We start from the raw sequence: 24,676 nt of genomic DNA, 5'->3' as shown, positions 1-24,676 counted from the left end.
GTACTGAGGAACGGGATAAAATTCCTCCAAGTCGATGTGCAGGACCGATCAACAGTTACCGCAAACGTTTATCTGCTATTATTGCTGCACAAGGGGGTCACACCACATACTGAAAGCAAAGGTGCACATACTTTTTTTTTAAAATTATCATCATAGATCAGCTCTTTCATCGAATGTGTGTATGGAAAAAAAAAATTCAGTGCTGATTAAAGTGTTGAAATTACTGTGCATATTTATTAGTTACTGATACAGTACTAATAATCATATGCCAACACTGATTTCTTGATTTTCTACTTGACCTTCTGATTTATGGACCTGCTGTAATTGACATGTATATAAAAGGAATAATCAAAGTCCAGGTTTATGCTATGCCATTATGCAATAAAGATTAGCTGTATGAGGACATGTTTTCGGATATCTTTCATTTTTCCGTATGTCACCTGATGTAGGCATACAAATGGGTGAGAAGTTTAAAGAAAAGAAAATCACCCTGAAGCTCTGCTATGCTGGTAAGGTTTAGGGTTGTTAGCATGGCTTGGGTTCACTTTTCCCGTTAGAGGTTAAGGTCACTGCAAATCTATACAGTGTTCTTCCCGCTGAATAACACTAGGGAATGTGGGAGGGAAGCATGGCGTATTTATACAGTAGGGATAGGTTAGAGCCAGAGAGGGAAGGCAAACAGATTACAAAAGAGCACTGTCCAATAAATAACCGAGCAATGGGAAGAGACCTAGCAGCGTGGACAACAAGTGCATGCAGTCATTTTCACTGAAACCTTATTCTTAGAGAGCAGATCATCCAGACTATCTGTAAGAACAGTAAGTAATTAATACGTTTTGAATTAAAAGCTTAACTACAATGCTGTTTTTAAAAGTCCTTTTAGTGCCTTTAATGTGAAAGTATTCACAGAGACGTTGTCCTATGACTCACCATGTTTACTCACTGTCAAAGCTCATGATCTGTTTATGAATTATTTCCTCGTCGTTTCATTATTTTGTAAAACGCGTAGTGATTGCCTCAAAAGATTTATGAAGTGAAAACAGCTCTATACAACCTATATAAAAACGACTCTGCATTTAGATCTATGGGAAAGACATCTGTAAATATTGTTGGAAATTGTGGAAATTTAACGACCGCATTGCTTCGAATTGTTGGTAAACTGTTGGATCAGCTGATCTTCAGGTAGCACCTGATGTCAGCGAGAACAGAGCAAACAGAAAACTTAATAACGGTGCGTTCTGTGTGTATTCCTTGTGATGAACTCCTTAATGTCATTGAAATTATTCTTTTTATACTATTTTATCATTGCTTTTGAAAAACGCATCAGCCGAGTGAGCAAATGTAATCGATTATATTTTATTTGAAATTTACAGTATATTACTGGAAATGTACATATAGTGTGTATACTGTAAAAAGTCATATACTGTACAATAAATGACAGAACCCTAGGCATAATGCATATTTGGCACATATTGCATTTAAGCCACTGTGAAGTTTATTTTTCAAACGAAATAATATAAATAATTGAGCCGCAATGTTATTTATCTCATGAGATTATCCCTGAAAATGTTTTTAACAAACTCAAACTTGCTTTATGTGCTGCAGGTATATTAAAATCAGCAGAATACAATTTATGTTGAAGATTCATTCTTATATTCTATATAATGTATTTTATTTAATTGGTACAGGCAAATCTGTGCACTCGAATTTATTAGTAATATTCCCCCAGGTTGGCAGTTGTTGGTGTAATTTTCACCAGATTTCCATAAAAGTAGCTCAGCAACTCACCCCAATCACTCGGTCACAATATTTGAGGTTGATTATAAGTAACTACTGATGCCATTAACCTCCTACCGAGATCTGTGTCATGTATAATCATGCTGAGACAGCCTAGCTGACCTCGATTTTGGAAGAGGAAAACATCTAACTGGCTTTGGCAGAGGTTTCATTATCAGTCACAGCGGCTTCGCTCTGTTTGAATAGGAACAGTGAGTAAAATTACCTGCATTTAGACCTATGGGAAAGACATCTGTAAATATCATTGGAAATTGTGGCCGAAAGCAAACGTGTCATGACGGCATGGCTTCGGAACTGTTGTTAAGGGGAAAAAAAAGATCAACAGTTCTTCAGTAGCTGAAAAGTCTATTTAAAAAAAAAAAAAAAAAAAAAAAAAAAAAAAAAAAAAAAAAAAGGTAAGTTAGTAGAGCTCATACTAAATGTTTAGAAATTAAAAATAAATCTAAGATAAAACAAAGGCAGTCTTAGTAAACACAAAGTACAGTTGTAATTATAATTATAATGTTATTTATTGAAACAAAAACGTTATCCAGTACCAACTGAGCCTGTGTGAAAATGTATTTGCCCCCCTAGTTACTAATCCCCCAAATCTATGAAACTGCATTCATAATGGGGTTCAGCTGGACTAGACTCAACCAGACCTGATTACTGCAAACCCTGTTGAACCACATCAACACTTAAACAGAACTTTTTCAACAGCATGAAGTACATTAAAAGTTCTTACCCACTACGCCAAAGTTGACAAGGAAGAAGGTGCTGGAAATACATCAGTCTGGGAAGGGTTACAAACCTATTTCAAAGGCTCTGCAGCTGCGGCTCGTCTGTGGGCTGAGCCTCAACAAAATATTCAGCCACTTGAAAACATAGAACTCACTATAAACTTAATCAGAGTTTCTAGGCTATTTTAAGTCGTAAATTGAGATATGTTAAAAATTATCGCATGGCTTCGGTTGACAGATTGGCTATATTAATGATTGTACTAATCTTGGCTATATTAATGATTGCACTAAGTGGGGCAGCTGGCCTTGGAGCCCTCCCGAGCTCAACAGCGCCCCACATTTTCCCAATGTAAATCTGTGGTGAAAAATGGAAATGCAGCACTCTGTAACTGAGAGCCATATGGGTAGATATGAGACCGCCACGCTTGTTTTTACGTTACACGAACGTAGTTCTGGACAACGCTATATCATTCCGCATCAGCAAAGCATATGTGAGCCTGTGTCAGTTAAGCAAATGCATCAGATTGTGAAGATGGTGAGTGGCACAGATCATCCAACGTGTACTAGTGTCAAGTTTCTGTTACAGATCTCGTTTGACAAGCCAGATATAAAAATTGTAAACAAACAAAGGATAATGGTAGGTCATTCAATAGGACATTTTCCAGGTCATGGTACGACAAAGTCTTGGCTGTATGGTTGTGCTAAACAGAATAAAGTTTTCAGGTTCAAATGCTTGCTTTCCCATTCTTTAACAGGGGGACAGTGTAGCGTAGAGTGTGTGGAGTGGCGTAGGTGTGTGAGAGTTAAAGCACTTCTCTGAAAAGTCTAAAAAAAAAATTAAAAAAAACATGAATCTAGCCAAGCTCAACTTAGCTGTGCAATGACTCCAAAGAACCACAGTGAGAGCCGTTATCTCCAAATGGAAAAACTCGGCACAGTGAACCTTCCCAGAAGTGGCCGACCTTCCAAAATTCCTCAAAGAGCAAAGAAATGACTCATCCTGGAAGTCACAAAAGAGCCAAGGACAACATCAAACGACCTACAGGCCTCTCTTGCATCAATAAAGGTCACTGTTCATGACTCCACTATCAGAAAGACACGGGGCAAAAATGGCCTCCATGGAAGAGTGGCGAGGTGAAAACCACTGCTAACCTAGAATAACATCAAGGTTCATCTGAATTTTGCCAAAACACACCTTGTTGATCCTCAAACCTTTTGGGAGAATGTTCTGTGGATTTAAGTGTCGAAAGTGGAACTGTTTGGAAGACAGGGATCCCGTTACATCTGATGTAAACCAAACACAGAATTCCACAAAAAGATCATCATACTTACAGTCAAGCATGGTGGTGGAAGTGTGATGGTGTGGGAATGCTTTGTTGCTTCAGGACCTGGGCAACTTATAATAATTGAGGGGAACATGAATTCTGCTCTCTACCAGAAAATCCTCAAGGAGAATGTCTGGACTTCAGTCTGTAAGAAATTCGAGCACAACTGGATTATGCAGCAGGACAACGATCCAAAGCATCGGAGTAAATCCTAGTCCTAGAAGTAAGTGAAAGACTGATCTCCAGTTATCAGAAGCGTTTGATTGCAGTTATTGCTGCTAAAGGTGGCACGATAAGAGTTTAAGTTTAAGGGGGCAATTAGATTTTCACATGGGTGACAGGTGTTGGATCACTTTTTTTGCTTCAATAAAACAAATAAATAAATATAAACAGTATTGAGTGTTATATACACAAAAACATTAAATCAGGCAAATACTTTTTCACAGCACTGTATGTATGTGGTGTATTGTTCATTTGTTTATGTATTATTGTATTGCTATTGTAAAGCATCTTTGAGCTCTGGAAAGGTGTTATATAAATTAAGCTTATGGAAAATTCAGTATTGTACACGATTAGTTGAGTAGATAGATAGGTAGAGAGAGAGAGAGAGAGAGAGAGAGAGAGAGAGAGAGAGAGAGATACAAACAAGTCCACACAAATACCTGTAGGAGTACTCAGGATGGTGTGTGGGAGTGATCAGTTTGTGTGAAAGATGGTGGATGTGATTAGTTTCTGTGGGAGTGGTCAATGTGTGCGATTTACAAAAACAGTCTTACACGTCTTACGCACAACTATAATACAATGAGCTATTTCAAAATCACAACACAATAATGGGTGTAATATAACGCCTTCTTTTCTCCTCCCTTGTAGTGACGTAACTATCCGAGAAGCTCTTCTCTTCATCATCATCATTCACAGATTAACAGTAGGCTACTAAATCGAATCTTATCATATCATATTGTAGCAGACACAGCGGTTTTCTCAAAATATTGAATCCTTGGTTTATTAATTAAAAATTTTATGATATCGTGTGAAATCTTGAGGTTTACACCCCTGCTCCCTTATAACCGCTCTTTCATTTTATTTACTATAATCTGTTCACTCCAACGAAACTTCCTCATTCCATCTCAGTTTACAGGTGTTTACAGGTGCACTTGAAAAGTTAAACATTAGAAGATACAGAATTTAATTAAAAGTGTTCCAAAAACAATGTTGTAGAATGGTTTAAACATATCCTTAGTTCATAACTAAGAGTTTCTTTTTACAAGCCAATACAAGAAACTGCTGATAGAAGGTTTTTTACTAAGGAATTCCTACACAAAGAGTTGACCCGGCCGCTATGGCATGGCATGCTTCATGAAAATACGCAGTGTAAAAAAACAAACAAACAAAAAAAACACAAAAATAAAATGAAAAGGAGAGTATTGCTAAATTTCATACATAAAAGCACTTATCTAATGCACACATGGTCTGCACTCATATAGCGCATTAAAACCAAAGCACTTTACACTGTGTCTCATTCACACACACACTCGCACACCAATGGTAGCAGAGCTGCCACGCAAGGTAAGGCGCTAACTTGTCATTGGGAGCAACTTGGGGTTCAGTGTCTTGCCCAAGGACACTTCGGCATGTGGGCCAGGAATCGAACCTCCAACCCTACGATTAGTGGACAACCCGCTCTACCACCTGATCCACAGCCGCCCATCAAAATATTTTCAGCAAATTGTCAGTAGAGACTATAAAGTATGTGTGCCATAATAAGAGAATTTTGTTTTTTTGTGTGTGTTTTATTAGAGAAACAAATGAGAGCATGAAGAGCAAAAAGTGGTGTGGTTCTAACATCAGGTGTGGGGCTAACTACCAGGGTGTCGTCATTGGGGCTGTTCAGTTTTTTTCAGTTATACTGAAGTATATCACTGAGAGTTGGAACAAAAGGACTCGTGCAATATAGGAGGTTATTGTTCAACTGTGAAAAAGTATAAAACTTATACAGTATAATATACTATAGCACCATAATGATGAATGAATGAATGCTGGTGCAGTGAATAGATTGATAAAAATCTAAGTTGAGAGTATTGGATATACTGTACATCCTTACAGTACAGTTGTGGTGGTGTGGTGACATTCTTTACCACACTGTAAGTGGAGCAGATGATTACTGAAAGAGCTTCCAAGTGCCCTCACAGTCTCATGGATGGACGGGAGGTGTTGTTCATTTGGCTAATTTGGTTCAATTCCACCCACCTCCTTGAGAGAGTTCAGTGGGCAACCCAGGACGTCTTGATCAGATTGTCCAGTCTACTTTTTTTCACCTCCCCATCACACCATTGCAGAAAAGACTCCAAAGGATCTCAGTCTTCTCAGTAGGTAGAGCAGCTCCGTGATTTTACTCACAGCCTACTGATCCAGTACAGGTTACAGGATGCTGTGGAGCTGTTCACTCTAGCTCACACCATTTGATCACAAAGTGGTGATGATGAACCTAGTGGTTGAATGATATAGCCGTTCAGTGACCGATGCTGATGCTTATATTTACACAGAATCTCCTTTCACAACTGAACAATGTAATAAACAAATAAAAACACAATATTTTTGAACATATGTTGCACTAAACCTAATTTCCTCTGCACTAAACATAATGGGGCTTTATTGGCCACATATACATTACAGCACAATGAAATTCTTTTCTTCACATACCCCAGCATGATAGGAAGTTGGGGTCAGAGTGCAGGGTCAGCCATGATACAGCGCCCATGGAGCAGAAAGGGTTAAGGGCGTTGCTCAAGAGCCCAACAGTGGCAGCTTGGCAGTGCTGGGGCCAGAACACCTGACCTTCCGATCAGTAACCCACAGCTTTAACCACTAAACCACTACTTCCCCTTAAACACTAAACATCCCTCATGCACCTGTACACACTGCTTATGTTATAAATGGTGACTAACTCAATTTAATTAACTCAAATGACTCAACTCTTTGAGCGCTAGTAATTCAGCCTTACCATTTGTTCTCTGGGAATTCCAATACCAGTGCTTTCTCTGAAGCATTTCATTGTGTTTGAACGCAGACAAAAACAGGAGCTTGAGCACTTTTATTAATCAGTCATGATTGCAGGCTGAATGGCCGATGCCAATTACATTAACACATTTAATATCGCCCAAATTAATCAGCCAGTGCGATTGATGAATCAGTCACTAGTTGAACGCACCAGAGAAGTCAAAGAATCCTTACAGTGCCTCCTGACCAGACAGCAGGTAGATGACTGCATCATCCACCTCAATGTGTGGCTGGAGCCATTGCTGGGCTGAATGGGGTTCTGTTTGAGCCTTCCCAGCATCTTCATCCGTGTGGTTTGGTGCTAAGGTCACCAAGCTGTAGTTATTGGGGATGTTCAGTTTTTGCTGCTGGCACCAGGCAGATCACAAGATCTTCCACAAGACTCTAAGTCTTGTACAGGAAGTTAACATAGCTTATCTGCACATGCCCAAAGCACTCTGGAGCTGATGCCATCTGGTCAGTCCAATAGCCTTCCTCATGATGATCCTCATCAGCTCCTTCCTGCCATGGACAGTTGTGATGGACAGCTGAGATGGAGAAGAAGAGAAGGATTAATAATCAGGAGGCAGGGCAGGGCATGGCAGGAGGAATGTTGATAAACAGGTTCAGCTTGTTGTCCCATTCCACACTTCCCTTAGCGTGCCTGCCATTGTTCGCCATGTCACGACATGTACGTCATGTGTTCAAACATACGCGATCATTTTCAACATAAACTCCATTCTAACTGCAGGAGACTTTCTATAATTCACCCACATTTTATGCTGAAGTCAGTCCTCTGATCTTCTGCTTCATCCATTTATATATCCATCAGATATATCCATCTTTATCCTCAAATGCAATATCCACATTCGTTTTGCCATACAGAGTGGCTCAGTAGGATAGGACTAACCATTGAAAGCAATATCAAAACATTCTTTATGTAAGAAGCATTGTCTCTCACTGACAGGGCTCACTGTCAGATAATATCACTTGACAGCAGGAACTGCCTATAACATGGCCACACCCCGGACAAGGACAAAGAGAGGGACGGACGAAAGGAGAGAGAGAGAGACAAGAGAGACGTGTCCGGTTGCATTAGAACAGGAGTAGTGTTAAAGAATGTGTCTTTCTAAATCCTATATAGAAGAAAGCTCCAAATGACCACTGAGTATCTTTTATGGTGAAGACAAAGCAACTGGGAAGGATAAGCACAGAGAGGGACAAAAAGAGAAGGAACACAGGTACACAACTATTAAAGAAGAGAGAAGAGAAGCGTGCCGAGATTTAACTAAGACGCCTGCATTCCTTCAACTTTCTGAGCGCTGCCTTTCAGGTGCAGCAACAAGAACATGAGGGTGAGTCACTATTCCCCCATTCTCAATTCGTCAACTCAGTTCCTCATGTCAGATGGACAGTAGTTAAAGATCAGGAGAAATCAGATGGAAGTTTAATGCTATAGTTTGATTTCAGGGCTTCACTGGTGTATAATACACACTGTTTACAAAGTTTCGTTTCAAAAACGACAAAACTACATACAATGTTCATATATGTAGCAATATTGACCAATATAACTCAAGTAACATAATATTCTACTACGACAGAACTGCCTCTAACAACATTTAGATGACTTTTACTTATCCTGAATGTATTTATTTCTGTAAAGCTGCTTTGTGACATTAAATGTCCATTGTTTAAAAGCACTACGCAAATAAAATTGGATGGAATTGAATCGAATTGAATTGAATATTAAAGCAGTGAATCTCAAATTGGGGAAATCATTGCAATGGCGAATGGGTTAGGGTTAAAACTTCTCTAACTCGAAAACAAAACAAGTAGCTAGACCTAAAAATAATCACCCAACATGGACTTCGCGTATACAAATAAAATAGACTAAACGTATAAGAATGAAAAAGCTCTATGGTTCTAATAAACAGCCAGAATATTACTCTACACATTCAATTAATGAGGCTAATTATGGAATAGTTTATAAAATAAATTTGTACTGAGGGGATCCATGGAATTAATTCTTCACACAGTCTTATGGATGAATATAATTAAATATACAGTTTAAAGCTTTAGTTTTTCAGGAAGCCATTCCGTCAGTGACCTAAACGTCTGTGATGGCTGTATGCAAACAGTATTCAAAATAAAAACCTGCATATTTCACCTACAGCGCAGTGTACCTGCTCTAGGTGCAGGATCACACACTGTTGTTCTTTTTTTTTTTGGAGTTTTGAATGGAGACCATTTCAAAGCTTTGTAATAAATGTTTCATGGGCACGTGTTCAGAAATAACACCTGGCTGACAGAAAGTACGGCGAATATATTTGCTGTTTTTAAATGAAATACAGAACGAATTTGGTTGCAGGACATCATACCTGTTTGTCTGCCATGACGGTGTGTTTTGACAGCTTTAAAACCTGTTTTGGAAACACATGTGGGTGGCTGATTTGAGTCAATGCTGTATGAATGCCTTCAAAGAACATAACTAGAATTTGTCATTGCTTTGACTACCACTTGGCAACAAGACCTTATTGCTAGCCACACATCGCGATGCTAAAAGTTTCCACTTACTAAAACCAACCTGAACAAGTAAAAGTAAAAGAAAATGATGCTATAGCGATATAATGCGCCACAAAAACGAGACACAAAAAAGGAAAAATTTCAGTACCTCTACTCAATTTTTATTGTAGTAGTGTCTTTATGGATATAAATATAATGTATTAGAATGTGTGTGTATTTATATATATATATACACATATACATATACATATACACACACACACATATATACATATACATACACACACTTTGGAAAATGAAAGAAGAGGAAGAAGCTTTTATTTGTCACATATACACTACAGCATGGTGAAATTCTTTTCATCGCATACCCAAGCTTGTTAGGAAGCTGGGCTCAGATATGATACGGCACCCCTGAAGCATCGAGGGTTAAGGGCCTTGAACCCCCGACTTTCTGATCAGTAAACCAGAGTAACCTAAATAAGTGTTACGGTCAAGACAGTTCATGTACTGTCACTATAACAGGAAGCAAATGTTAGTGTAACATGAAAGAGATAAAAAATACAGCAGACATTTTTTCTTTGGATTCTGATTCTGATCATTTGCTCAGTTTTCTTGTTACCATGAAATCTCACATCAGTCATAACCACAGACACTTGACTCAGGCTGAAAGCCATTCCATATATGATGCAGTTAGTACAAGTGAAAAGCATGTATTAAATTTGCAGGTCCAAGCTTCTTTCTATGAGAAAGAATATTTTTTTTATCAACCGATGCCATTGTGGCTAAAAAAAACCAAGATGTCGCCGACTATTACTGCAGTAACGTCGGTTTAGATTAGAATAAATTAGATAGTTGTAACATGATCACAGCTCTGAGGCCTACAGCATTTAAACAGAACCTTTATTAAAGTTTTCTAACACATTCAAGAAGTGAGTTTCAGTTTGACTCTCTGAGTTTCTCTTTGTGGTCTGAACTCTTTGAGCACCAACACAAACCCTGAGCTCATAACGAAACTAATTCTCTTATAGGTTCATATAATAAGAACGTCTAGTCCAAAGCATTCCATTTTTCCAAGCTCCAGTCTTCTGGCAAGGCTTGGCACTAGATTTTGGGGCGTGGCTGTGGGGATTTGTGTTCATTCAGCTACAAGAGCATTAGTGAGGTCAGGTAAACCTGGAGCTAGCTTTGTAGTACTGGAACAGGATTGGGTTTCTAGGTTATACAGAAAGTAAATTTGAATGCACACTAATACACTGTAGACCAGCGTATGCTGCAAAAGTTGTGGGAAAATTTGTGGAAGAACCTCATGTGGGTGTGACTATCAGGTGTTCACGTACTTTTGGCCATATAGTGTTTGCAATTCAGGCCAAATCAGGCTTAGAACTAGTACTAATCTTGTTAGATTATTTAAGCAAACCATATTCTAGGAGGTGTACAGGTTTTATCTAAGGGTCAGGATTTTAATGTTAGATGGACGTCTAAGAAACTAAAATGCAAGTTTTATATGGCGCTGCGTCACAGCGACTGGGATTTTAAAGAGCACGATGAAGAAGAAAATCAAATTTTCAAGTTAAACATGGCATTACAAGTTACTACATGACATCTCTTCCTCCAGGTGCTTCTTCTTTCTCAAGACATTGCTCAAGCTAATATCAGTAATGGTACTTCTTCCACATTAAAGCAGAGACCACTGAAATTAGGTCCATTACAGTTAAGTGAGTTTTGTCATCATTTCCTTCAGGATGATCTCCACTAACCAAGTCCAAGTGTTTTTGGGACCTGCCTGGCTTTAAAAGTAAAATGAACTGTAATGAGGTGTAGCAATCTCCTTTTATTATTTTTAAGGAGATTATTTAATAACATTCTTCTCGCATTCAGACGGCAGACTCGACGGCTGAAGACAGCTCTACTCCCTTAAACTCAAAACAGCAAGGTAAAGTAGATGTGGCCTTGTTGATTTTCAAACCTTCTACCTGCTAAAGATTTATACACTGTGTGCATATAGTGAAGAAGCTCTGTATTTGACTCGGTTCTCTCCCTCTGTCTAAGGTGGAGCCAGACGTGGCAAGCACAGAAAGCCCATGTCAGCCACAACGCCACGAGGGAACAACTGTGCATCGAGGAAAAAGCTCCTCATCACTATCCTCTGTGTAGTGGTCATTTTGGCCATCCTGGTAGTGGCTGGATATTTAAGTGAGTATGTTTATCATATTATTTCATCATATTCATAATCACAATCATTTCATGCGTTAACACGTTCTTCTTCTCTCTTCTCTCTTTTATTGCCGTGACTTAGTCGCCCAACTCGTTCAAAGTAAGTATTTCTTCTGCTCCAAGTCACTGAAGTTCATTCCCCTGGAGAAGGCCTGTGATGGCAAAGCGGACTGTGAAGGAGGAGAGGACGAGACTTCATGTATCTCCCATTTCACAAGCAACACAACGTTTCCCGGTAAGACGTCGTGTTGCATCAAAAACACACACATTCAAATGTTCATACACATTGTCTCACGTATACCGCTACTACCTGCGTAAAGTCAGAAGAGCCTTTAGGGTTTAAAACCAGTCAAGTCTAGTCTAGGTGGGGCTAGATGACTGCAGCATTAGAAGACCAAGGACCCAGAGATCCAGATAAAGATAATGAGCTTGTGGAACGACATTTTCAGGCTTGTGCAATTAAATAAGTGCTGTTGCATAATATCAAGAATAACGTCTGCTCTAAATTCATGGAGCGGAATCATCAAATTTCCTCCAAATATAATTTCAGAAGAGAAATTAGATCAAACGTTTCTTCACTGTAAGCAGAAACATATAAGCAGTCGACTATAAAATAAAAATTAACTAATAGAAAATTATACTAAGTTGGTATAGAGGTTTTAATGTGTCTACTGTAAAGAGTTAGGGTTACTGTAGTATTGCTTTATAACCATGAATATAAATATGTATAAACATGTGGCTATAATTTGGAAGATACTACTACTACTACTACTAATAATAATAATAATAATAATAATAATAAAATATTTAAGTGAGGTATGTCACATTCTGGCCCAGGAGTGAGCGTCATATCTCACTTTAACGAGGTTCTACTGCAGACGGCTGCAACAATTCCATGACGTTTATATTTTCTGAGTTTTTTTTCCCTCGACACACTTCACCACCTCAAACTGTCCTTACACAGGAGTATTGGTTTTACTCTCTGAGTGTCTGTGGTCTGAGCTCGCTCTGGCTATTCAGAACAATAAGTATCACAACACAACACTGTCATCTAGTTTCATTTAGAAATGTTATACATAATGAGAAGTGCGAATCAGATATATTCGGTAACATTTCTTTTATATGATAGAACACTGTGTATGCGGTATTAAATATACAACACGGTACAATATACAGTATAGAACAAATCAGAAAACATAAATCTCTTCAATGCATTTTCTGTTTTGAGTGAAGTGCAGTGAACTGAATGGTTAATACTAATATCTCACACCATGTTTTTCAGAATAAACTACTGCTTATTTTACACCAGAGGCAATTCACTGCATGTGACAAGCTGCAACCATTCAGCTTTTTATTACACCGGCATGCTGAGCATTCATTTCTGAATCGTTTTGTGTTGTTTTAGAAAATATTGTGTCTGTTCTAACCATCAGATTATCCTAAACATGCACCACCACTGAAAATGATTGTGTACAGTTCTTTATTCTTACACTTTGGTACCAGTTAGAAACGCTTTTTACAGCGTCTGCTGCAACTGTATGTCTACAGACTCGGTTATGGCTGCTGCGCTGGTTAGATTTTGGACGTACACTGCACAACATAACGTTATACAGTCAGGTGGTGACCATGTGCTACACAATACGTTTGGCAAACAGGTAACGCAACAGCAGGTGAAGCTGAATGAGATAAAGGGTCAGGAAAACAATGACACCAGTTTGAAATACAGGATAATGCTCAGAAAATGACACTGCAGAATTCACAAAGAACGGATGACCCTGGTGTGTTCATTTATCATGGAAACAGGTAGTGAGCTGGAACTGTATAGCAGAGGTCACGCCCTCTGCTGGTGGCGAGGGGTAATGTCCTGGGCTGGTCTTACACATCATGAATCAGGAATAATTTATTTTGTAATGTTAAGTGTACTGGACGTGATGAAAATATGGTGAAATAGGCTTTAATTGGTCAAGTGCACTCTTAATTGTAGCATGTGATGTGCACTATACTGTACTGCTGTCGATTCATGACAATTAAACTCAAGATATTGTTTTGAGTCTTTACCTTATTCTTGTTTGCATATGACCCTGTAAGTCTAAGCTTCATGTTTGTTTTTATGCTGTACGGTAGGACAATTGTGGGGAAATGTACGTCTGCATTTTCTTTTCTTCTTTTTTTGGGCTGTACGGAGGGACACCTGCTTGTTTTACAGGCGTAATATAGTAAATAAACTCTGACTTCCTAGCACCCGATATCACAGAAAAAGCGAGCAGTGAAATGAAATTACGAAAATCTGTCGAATAAGAGGATATAGTACGTGTTATAAATGAGCACTCGCTCATCTCTCTATGTACTTTTGTTATATGTTGCCTAAAACTAAACATCAGAGCCCATATCTGAGGTACCTGAGGAGTTTTATTGACAGGATCATAGAGTAGTTAGAATATGAATATGAGCTGAGCTGCTCTGTACCCTGACTAAGACCTTAGAGAGAAAAAAAAAACTTTCAAAATGTTGAAGCCTAGCAAAAGAATCCCATCTTTTCAAGCCTGATGTCAGCAATAAACACGGCTCTCATTCATCTCTCAATCTAAATCTGTTTTCCCATATCTGGGACACACCTCTTCAAGTCAAGTAGGCTTTATTGTTATTGCTCTCATGTACCTCCAGGATCTTATTCAGTTATCTCTGTGTTAGCATTGTAGCGAAAGGCTCATTACTCAAAGCTTTCCAACACAGTACCCTCTGGTGGTCAAAACTGTAAAGTGCATCTGTTAATGTGAGTGACGTTGCAGATTTTTGGGCTACCGCTAATACACCTGTGTTGAAGTAATTGAAAACATTGGAAAACATTTTTACCCAAAAAGAATAAAGGCAGCTGGAAACACTAAATACTGTTTTAAGCATAAATAAATAAAACAGGCACACGGCTACAATAGTTTACATCTGTGTTTTTAGCAAACCTATTGACATGTAACCTTCATTCACATTGAACCTAAACCTAGGACTACACCCATTACTGTATAGGCAAGGTTCATTGTTGTATTGTATTTATTTATACATTCAGTTCAGTTGTATGTTTTATATTCTAGGCAAGGATAAGCTTTTGTACATTGATTTATTCATCCGTTCATCCTCAGTAGCCACTTTGTCTGGGTCATGTTTGCGGTAGATCCAGATCCTATCCCAAGAACAATGGGCACAAGGCGACATCACAAGCTTTTAAACTTTATTAATATAGTCAGTTTCTGACACATAGCCAAAGTTTCGTTGTTGATAATAAGTCTAAATTATTTACTAAAGTTCATACATTTCCAAACTTCAGAACACACTCTTTTCTTTGCTAATTACAGATGTATAAAAGGTCTCTACGTCACTTAAACACATTGGGCAGCCCTCAAAGCAAACACTTGGGTTTGAGCTTCTTTTGAAACAGAGCAGTCCTGTGGTTGCTTTCATGGATACATTAGTTTTTCCTCTTAATATCCTCTTGCTCACATTTGATTGGCTCATCCAGTTCTTTCCTCATTACATACATAGTTACACTGCTGGATATTTCCGAATAACTGAGTTTGTTTGTTTGCGTGTCTGTGTTGTGGTAAGGAATTATTGTTTAAGGAATTATTTGTTGGATGGTAAACAGCAGATGTGATCGGATTGAGCTGGTGTAATGTCGTATGTTTTTATTACAACAGCAGAAATCAAGTGAATGTGACAAATTTTTCATTATCAATAACAGATCCCTCAACTTCATTAACATAGGTAGAGATCATGATCATTCATAGATGTACAGGTTCATCTCAAAAAAATTTGAATATCGTCGAAAAGTTCATTTTTCCACCGTAATTGAATTCCAAAAGTGGAACTTTCATATATTCTAGATTCATTGAACTTTTCCCTGACATTCAAATTTTTTTGAGATGCACCAGTATAACATTAACAAACTAATTGACTGGAGATGTCACGGGGATTGTCCCGCTACATCATTTATTGCTGCCCAAACCAATGTAAGAATTCGGGAATACAGCATTGCTGTGACCTGAAGCTCAGTCCGATGCTTTGGGACACATTAGCAATAGCTACTGAATGTTCATGGAATTGTCTAGCTAACATGTCTTTTACTGTGTCTCTGCAGTTCGGTTGGCCACGAATCTCTCCGTGCTTCAGGTATATAATGCCACTGAAAAAAACTGGAGAAGTGTGTGTACAGATGGCTGGACTGTGGAACACACGACAACAGCATGTCAGCAGCTGGGATACACAGTGTGAGTATGAACATGCACAACTTAACAGAATGCAAAATTTAGGGACGCACTTCACATATCACATGTTAATTTTTTATATGATAATGATATGATGAATATTGGCCTATACTTGATTAATGATCAAATCGCAGTGACCAAGCCGATTCTCGGCCATCATCGGTTACGATATGGAAAATAATATGGGGCTTGCAAGATCAAAATAATAAGATGTCAAAATAAGTCAAATCTACAGATCCACTTTTAAGAAATGTATTTAGAAAGACATGAAACTAAAATGATCTGCAACTTATTCGACCCCATCCCTGTGTCTCTGATTTTCTCCATCAGTAATCCTAAACAGAAGACAGTCCCACTGACCGATCTGTCGTCTGATCTGAAGACGTTTTTTTCTGCTGTGGGACCAGACGCCACGAAGCCGATTTCCTCCAGCGTATTAAATCAGTCAGTAATGAATCATGAGTTCACTTTACTCCCATACACATACACTATATCTTATATATCTATAAACCTGTATTTTCATCATCATCTTCATTTGCCTCCATGCTAGTACAGTTCATTCAGGAATGTCTTGTGATATCACTTTCTATATGGTTGTTATTATTTACCTACACACCTGCAAAGTGTAAATGTCACGTGTGGATTATATCTACATGCAGGACAGGGCAGTTATGACATCTTTTCTTCTCTCCTCTAGAATAACATGCAGTTCAGGTTCAGTAGTTTCTTTATCCTGCTCAGGTAAGCTATTGTTTAAACATAACAATAAAGTAATACTAAAATGATGTGTATGAATAGACTTCACTGCAATTTTCTCCATACACACCCGTATCACCATGAGATGTAGAGTCAGTATTTATGGAACTATAAGACATTTACACTCTTGCTATTTTTGTTCTACAAAACAAATGACGTGGTGAGAAAGGGAGTGTATCTTCATAATTTTGGTCAGCCAATTTCATTAGACACAGCTAACTTCAGCTACACACTAACTAAATACAGAGTCAGTCCTAATTATTTTCTTCATAGGAAATAAGAACAATTGTGACTATACAATGCATATTATATATATATATATATATATATATATATATATATATATATATATATATATATATATATATATATATATATATATATATATATATAAATATTCATGCACATAAATACTATATTAAAACGATCTCCATATGTGTGGCACATCTAGCCTTTAAATGCTGTCCAGTTCAGAAGTCAGATAGTACGAGTCTGATCTCTACTGGCATCGGAGTCATACTAAGAGAGGGAAAAGAAACATTTCATACCTGCTTCAGTAGATTTCATCTCAGGGTGTGATTGTGTTCTTGCTTGTAGACTGTGGGCCATTGGTACAGGAGAGCAGGATTGTAGGAGGGCACAATGCACTCATTGAGAACTGGCCATGGCAGGTGAGCCTGCAGCAGAACGGCCAGCACTCGTGTGGAGGCTCGGTGCTGTCTCCAAAATGGATCATCACTGCAGCCCACTGCTTTACAGGGTGATTGCGTCAACTCTGCCTTCTCATACGCACAGTCCTGGATGCTTGCATGGAAATAAGCGATGTTTTTTTGTTTTATAACTGCATTTATTATTATTATTATTATTATTAGCATTGCAATGTCATTTGGGGGGAAAAATGTACTATGTTTTTTGGATTTTGTACAATTAGCATTTAGAGCAGTGTTCTCCAAGCCTCTTCCCCAGGGAGATCGTCCTTCCTGCAGTTTTCATCTCAAACCATATCCTAACATGCCTGTTTTACTTGATAAAGAACTTATTAAGGCTTCTAACTATTAGACGGTTAGGTGGGCGCCATAATAGTTGGAGCTAAAGCCTCCAGGAAGGTAGATTTCCAGGAACAGGGTTGATCTTGCTCTTTTTAGCATGAAATTGTATCTGAATATCTGTATCCCTCTGATTTTTCTCGAGCAGCAGGGCAGAGGTAAGCAGATGGCGGGTGGTGGCAGGCAGTACATACATGACTTCACTAGGGGGCTATGCTGTGGATAAAATCATTGTGAATGGATTGTACAACAAACAACTCAACGATTATGACGTGGCAATGATGAGACTCACAAAACCACTCACTATTCAAGGTAGGATTGGGGGTCGCAGCATTCATTCACTTTCCAACAAACACGCAACTAATTACTTTGGCTTTAAATACTTATTGTCTACTGGAACGAACATGATGTACTGAAATCTACACAGTGATAAAGTTGGATTACAAATTAATAAATTAATTCTGGCTCTGCATCAATTAATTTGCCAATAAGCCTAGCTTAGTTTGGATCTTAGTTTAATCCTCCCAAGCTTTCACTATTGTAGTATCAGGGATGCAGGAAGTGGTGGCGCTGATGGTCTCTATGCTAAAACAATAATAAAAAGATATATACAAATGAATAAATAGGCTAAACAAACTATAAAACTGAGTATTTGAGTACCTTATACTCAACACTGGTATGCTTTGTAAGCTCTATTTCAGACCATCAGACATTTCAGGCTTCAGTAGTTGAATGAAATCAAGATTTGAAGAAAATCCTTGAAAGGTGTTTGGATATTAGCACACTCACTCTCCAATGGGGTTCTATGTTCATCTCATAAAATCTGGAGAGGTGCATGCAATGCCCAGGTGGTAGTTGCAGGTGACATGTCTCTCAGTTGTGTCCATGAGGATTAAACACTATTTATAAAGTCCACAATAGGACTTGGGCTTCTATCTCATTCGTAGGCTGTGGTGATGAACCCTCACTCAGTAATCCCAAACCCTACTTAGATATATATTGTACCATATGAACAGCTGAGCTTATGCCCAAATAGCCACTGTGGGTCCCAAATAGTGATGATTTATGGTGATAAGGCACGTACTGCACTTACGGCAGGGAACATTCTACCTGTTGACCCCTGTAGGATGGAGGGAACCTACTCTGGCTGTATGCATTTTAAAGGAACCCAATGATTTGAAATGCGCAAAAAGCTCATACTGATGCATTTGAGACAACTGAAACGTTTAATTGCTGCAAAAGGAAGGGATTCACACTGAGGGGGTGTGTTCAGCAGTTTTTTTATTTTATTTTTACTTTCAAATAACTCCTAGTACATTTAAATGTAAAAATATTTTATTTTATTTCTGTAAAAAGGTCACTTCAAAAGGAGAAAAAAAAATATCCCAGTCTGATGTATAATTAAATTTGTTGCTCCAATACAACAGAAAGAATCATCACTGGGGGCGTGAATACTTCCTGGAAGCACCGTACCTTAATGAATTATAAAACAACACTTTTTCTCTTAAATGCAGGAGTTTTTAGAGAGGAAAAAAAAAGCTAGGGGTTATGGGTCATTTAAATGCAAACAAATGAACAACAGAAAATTTCCCACTGTAGTAATGTTCTATTATTTTCAAATAACAATTTTAATAGTAATTCTGTAAACCTTTATTTCTTATAATCATTCTAATACTTGTTTCTTTTTCTCTAATCCTGTTTAGAACACAGTAACGTTAAGAGTGACGGTGAAATAGTTTGCAAAAGTTTTGATCTTTTATTGTTGTTAATTCCCCGTAGCCACGGTGAAACCAGTGTGTCTCACACCTCATGATCTCGGACTCAAAGGAAGAACCTCACTGGTGATAACTGGCTGGGGCCATCTGCAGGAAAATGGTAGCTTCACAGTATTTATTTCCTAACAGCTATACACTTTTTCAAAATTTTGCTTTTCATGCTTTTTTCTTTATACTATTTGTGGATATTGAATGAAATCTATCTATATATACATACATACATATATATACATATACCTACACACACACACACACAGTATCTCACAAAAGTGAGTACACCCCTCACATTTTTGTAAATATTTGATGATATCTTTTCATGTGGCAACACTGAAGAAATGACACTGTGCTACAATGTAAAGTAGTGAGTGTACAGCTTGTGTAACAGTGTAAACATGCTGCCCCCTCAAAATAACTCAACACACAGACATTAATGTCTAAACCGCTGGCAACAAAAGTGAGTACACCCCTAAGTGAAAATGTCCAAATTGGGCCCAAAGTGTCAATATTTTGTGTGGCCACCATTATTTTCCAGCGCTGCCTGGAGTTCACCAGAGCTTCACAGGTTGCCCCTGCAGTCCTCTTCCACACCTCCATGATGACATCATGGAGCTGATTTGATTCACCGTCCGTTTGAGGATGCCCCACAGATGCTCAATAGGGTTTAGGTCTGGAGACATGCTCGGCCAGTCCATCACCTTCACCCTCAGCTTCTTTAGCAAGGCAGTGATCGCCGTGGAGGTGTGTTTGTTGTCGTCATCATGTTGGAATACTGCATACTGATCATGCTCTGCTTCAGTATGTCACAGTACATGTTGGCATTCATGGTTCCCTCACTGAACTGTAGCTCTCCAGTGCCGGCAGCACTCATGCAGCCCCAGACCATGACACTCCCACCACCATGCTTGACTGTAGGCAAGACACACTTGTCTTTGTACTCCTCACCTGGTTGCAGCCACACACACTTGACACCATCTGAACCAAATAAGTTTATCTGGGTCTCATCAGACCACAGGACATGGTTCCAGTAATCCATGTCCTTAGTCTGCTTGTCTTCAGAAAACTGTTTGTGGGCTTTCTTGTGCATCATCTTTAGAAGAGGCTTCCTTCTATTTATTTATTTATTTATTTATTTATAAATAATATATATATAATTTCCATTTCTCTATCTCCTTTATCCAGGCCATCTGTCATCAAATCTTCAGAAGGCCGAAATTGAGTTCATAGACAGTGCTCAGTGTTCTGACATTTATGGTGCTGGCATCACTTCGAGAATGATTTGTGCAGGGTTTCTGCAGGGCAAAGTGGACGCATGCCAGGTAAACTCCTTTCTTTCTGAATGGCTCTCATCAGCCTATTTATTTTTATTTATTCGTTCATTTCTCTATTTATTTTGGCTTTTACTGGGCCACTTTAAGAAACGAACCAGTTTTCTGCACAGTCGCCTTGAAAGCTAGGGTTAGGGTTATTGGAGGCAATTTAGGGTAAAACAGTGAATTACCTGAACGCATAAGTGCTACTTACTTGGAAACCCACAACCCATCTGACATTGATTCTTGATGTTATTCTTGTTCTCTGCTAAACCGTAGAGCATACAGATAAGAGACTGGGTCAATAGATGATACTTCCTCATGCTACTCAGGCAAAAGAATGAACCTGATGGGCCTGATGGTGGCATTATTGTGCAGCGTTTTACTTTTCGGACTGAAACGAGTCTTACTGGCAAAATCCTTTTTTTTTCTTCTGGTTCCTTGGCCAATTGCAATTCAGACATTTCAGATTCAGCGTTTTAATTTGTACTCTAATTGTCAAAAACAACAGCAGCTTAAAGAAACAGCAGCTGGTGAGGAGTTGTTATTTTTTATATGGAGTAAGCACAGCTGTGTGTTATATACACACACATTACATATTACACACAGTGTTTGGCAAAATTCCTTCTCTGGAATTCATCAGATTTGTCTGAATACCAAGTAATAAATACACAATAATCTCATATTTTTAATGCAAACTCTTGCATTTATTAATATATTATTGGTCAGCAAGAAAATAAAAAATAAAAAACCCTGAAAAATGCTGCTTGCGTAAGTTTTCAACCTCCAGACGACATTAAAACAGCTCCAAAACCACCTGTCAAAGTTGAAGAGATGGTCAGTATTAAGGAAAGGAGCATTCTAAAGAAATAAAAGAAAGGTAATAGAATTTCATAACTCAGGAATAGGGCGTGAAATTCTATCTAAGAGGTTGGACATCCCGGTAAGCGCTGCTGCTGGATCGATCGCGAGGAAGTGGAGGCTCTATCACACTACCCGAGCACTAGCTAGTCAAGGTCTCGGTGCAAAAACAAGAACGAGAGGAAAGCCACGGTGAGGACTAGAGCTGCTCTGAAGGAGTTACAGAGGCAGAGAGTGAAGGTGCACCAGACAAATATTTCAAGAGTTCTGCGTAATTGAGGACTGTTTGGGAGTCTGACTAGAGAGAAGAGTCGTATGAAAGCATGAGAGAGACCCAGTGAAGATCTGTTTTTTTCTGTGTGATGAAATGAAGATTGATTTTTCAAAGTCCCATGTGTGGTACAACTCTAACACAAGGTCCAACCTTTCAGCAGGACAGTAATCCCCAACACAAGGCCAAAGCAATGCAGGAGTGGTTAAAATCAAATAAGTGGGCAAGTCAAAGTCCAGATCTGAATCCCAGTGAGAATCTGTGGCAGTTTTGTGCCAACCTGAAGAACCTGGAGCATATCTGTAACGACTCATTCACAGGGACTTGTACAGCAGACGCTCCACATAATCTAAGACTATTAATAAACACAGCCAATCAGCTTCGCTGTCCCACGAGAGTTCAAAGGACATTTCATTCCTGGCTTTTGAATTAAAATCGTGGGCATTTGTCTGCGCTTTTGTTTAATTTTCAGGCTCTTCTCCAAGTATGAGCATCAAAATACTCTTTTCAAAATCGGGTCAACATTTAGCACTTTCTGCTATTTCATGCCAAAATGCCACTAAGCTGCTAGAAGGAAGAAGGAGGAAGTGAGCTCTAGTGAAATAGTCTTATACATTGTGTGCAACAGAACATTATACTTACATGCTATTTTCAGTATTTACAAATGACAAAAATAAAATAACAATTTTCTAGTGTGTACTCAACTAACCGATAGCACAGCTCCAAGCGATTCCGGTCTGAGATGTCAATCTCGCTCATACCGTTTCAATGATTAGCAGCTGGTTATCAGGTTCTGCTCCTGTTTGAGAAATCTCCCAATCATCATATGGAGAAACCGTGTGTCTAGGCAGGAAATAAAGAAGAGTGCACTGTCCAATAAACATTGAGATTTTTTTTTTATGCACAACTCACCTGCGCACACTCTCATTCGACCCCGAGATGGTCTCAAAATGACCATTTGCCATAGTGACAGGTAGACTCAGACCAAGATTCTGAGGGTATGTGCAAAATTTGTGGTAACTGTGAACTGATTGGTTAAGACATTGCTGCTCTCAGCCAATCATGCTTTCTGCAGGGAGGTTAGCACAGAATTTCCTTCATGGAACTTAAACAATATGTTCAACTAAGGTCTCTCTGTCTCTCTCTCTCTCTCTCTCTCTCGCTCTCTCTCTCTCTCAGGGTGACAGTGGAGGTCCTCTGGTGTATCAAAATGACCGCTGGAGGTTGGTAGGAGTGGTGAGTTGGGGTGTAGGCTGTGCCAGACCAGGCCTACCTGGTGTTTACTCTAACGTGGATCCAATGCTCAACTGGATCTACACAGTCATGGCGGTAATCTTATGTTTATCTATACATCTATAGTTAAAAGAAAGAATCACATTAAAATAAGATCTGACCAAGAATGAACTCGGTCTAACTGTTGCTCATCCGTTTTCTTCAGCAGATGTCCTGAACCGAAGCCGAAAAGAGGACATCGTACAACATATGACTACAAACGCAAACATTACGTCAGTGCAATGCAAACTATTAATTCCAAGTAAACTCTGAGGAGGTTCTTATGCACGAACAGCATACGTAGTAAATGCACAACTGGCAAAAACGGAAAGGTTCTGATGCACTCAGGATCTGAGCTTTAGAACTGGTGCAATTCTGTGCCGTCTTCTCAGGGATCATTTTAATCTAATAGGCAGTAGTTGTGTAGTTCTGTAAATGCAATTCATGATAAGACTTGAATAATATTAGCTTAATACTGAGCATTAATCAATGGTTTTGTAAATTGACTACTGGAGATCCACGTTGGTGCTTTTACCATTGAATTGCTGATAAGGGGCATTTATTTGTAATAGCAAACATGACTGTGTTTCTTCATTTGCATTTTAATAAATGACATTTTGGGATCAGTGGGCTTAAATTATAAATAGAATACACTTATGAGGATTTGGAGTCAGGATGTTATTATTGGCTTATGGCTGTACATGATCTCTTATCGACTCGGAGAACAAAAATCAATTCATCGTGCATTTTTAAATATTTAATATTTCAATATTTGATCATGTTTGTTTCGATTTCAAATTTCGGAACGTTTCACGCTTGCCAAAATAAGCTCACACTGTTTTTCGTGTCATTCTGGCTCAAAACTCTCATTCGGTGTGCGATATGAAAGGATATTCATTCCACTGCGTTTATATTGTACATATTGTAAAATTTTGAGACAAATTTTGTTTCATATACTGTTTTTTGTTTTTGTTTGTTTGTTTGTTTTCAACACGTGTAAAAAATGAAATGTCTGTGGAAATACTGTATTCGATAAATTATGTAATTTAAAAGGATGGACGCCGTGTAATATTTTCTTCCCAAACAAATACATAACACGTACAATCTCATACGGACTTTATGAATGACGACACAACAGCGTTTTTTTTTTTTTTAATGAAAATTTTTTATTTCTTATATTCTTTTTAGAGTTCGATTCAGCTACTGAAGTGCATAGTAAAGGAGAATGACAGACAGTGTTACAGAGAGAGAAGCTGATTGCACGATGGCTTTTCTAGAGTTCATGTCGATGAGGTTTAGAAGCATTTTCAAAGGCAATGAGGACAGATATCGTGGAGAAGCTGTTACTCCAGTGTTCGCCACACAGACACACTCAGAAGCTCTATTTAAAAAAAAAAAAAAAAAAAAAAAAAAAAAAATTCTGAACATTCTTCAGAGGACCTGTGCAATAAGGGAAGAGTTCTCAACAAGCTACCAGGTTGTTGTTATTTTTTTAAACCATGTTCAGTGCTGTGTGAT

General features: G+C 38.5%; 1 protein-coding gene across 7 annotated transcripts; it reads left to right on the top strand.

The window, feature by feature from the left end:
- Window positions 1-678: 678 nt before the first annotated feature.
- On the top strand, window positions 679-24,213 carry tmprss4a (transmembrane serine protease 4a). 7 transcript variants are annotated; one of them, XM_017490713.3, is made up of 15 exons: window positions 680-818; window positions 4,712-4,766; window positions 8,022-8,232; window positions 11,279-11,333; window positions 11,450-11,593; window positions 11,697-11,849; window positions 15,744-15,873; window positions 16,201-16,314; window positions 16,568-16,611; window positions 17,224-17,386; window positions 17,821-17,984; window positions 19,452-19,547; window positions 20,627-20,763; window positions 23,066-23,215; window positions 23,328-24,213. In XM_017490713.3, the coding sequence occupies exons 3-15, from the start codon at window positions 8,227-8,229 to the stop codon at window positions 23,334-23,336; spliced, it is 1,365 nt and encodes a 454-aa protein (XP_017346202.1). In that variant the 5' UTR covers window positions 680-818; window positions 4,712-4,766; window positions 8,022-8,226; the 3' UTR covers window positions 23,337-24,213. The 7 variants fall into 7 exon arrangements, with proteins under 7 accessions (XP_047017474.1, XP_017346202.1, XP_017346201.1 ...); XM_017490712.3 differs by having other exon boundaries at window positions 23,325-24,213; XM_017490714.3 differs by lacking the exon at window positions 8,022-8,232 and having other exon boundaries at window positions 23,325-24,213.
- The last annotated feature ends 463 nt before the right edge of the window (window positions 24,214-24,676 follow it).

Source organism: Ictalurus punctatus, chromosome 17 (genome assembly GCF_001660625.3).
Source record: "Ictalurus punctatus breed USDA103 chromosome 17, Coco_2.0, whole genome shotgun sequence".
In the NCBI taxonomy this organism is placed as follows: domain Eukaryota; kingdom Metazoa; phylum Chordata; class Actinopteri; order Siluriformes; family Ictaluridae; genus Ictalurus; species Ictalurus punctatus.
The sequence above is the reverse complement of the archived record's forward strand: the minus strand, read 5'-3'. Positions and strand labels throughout refer to the sequence as shown.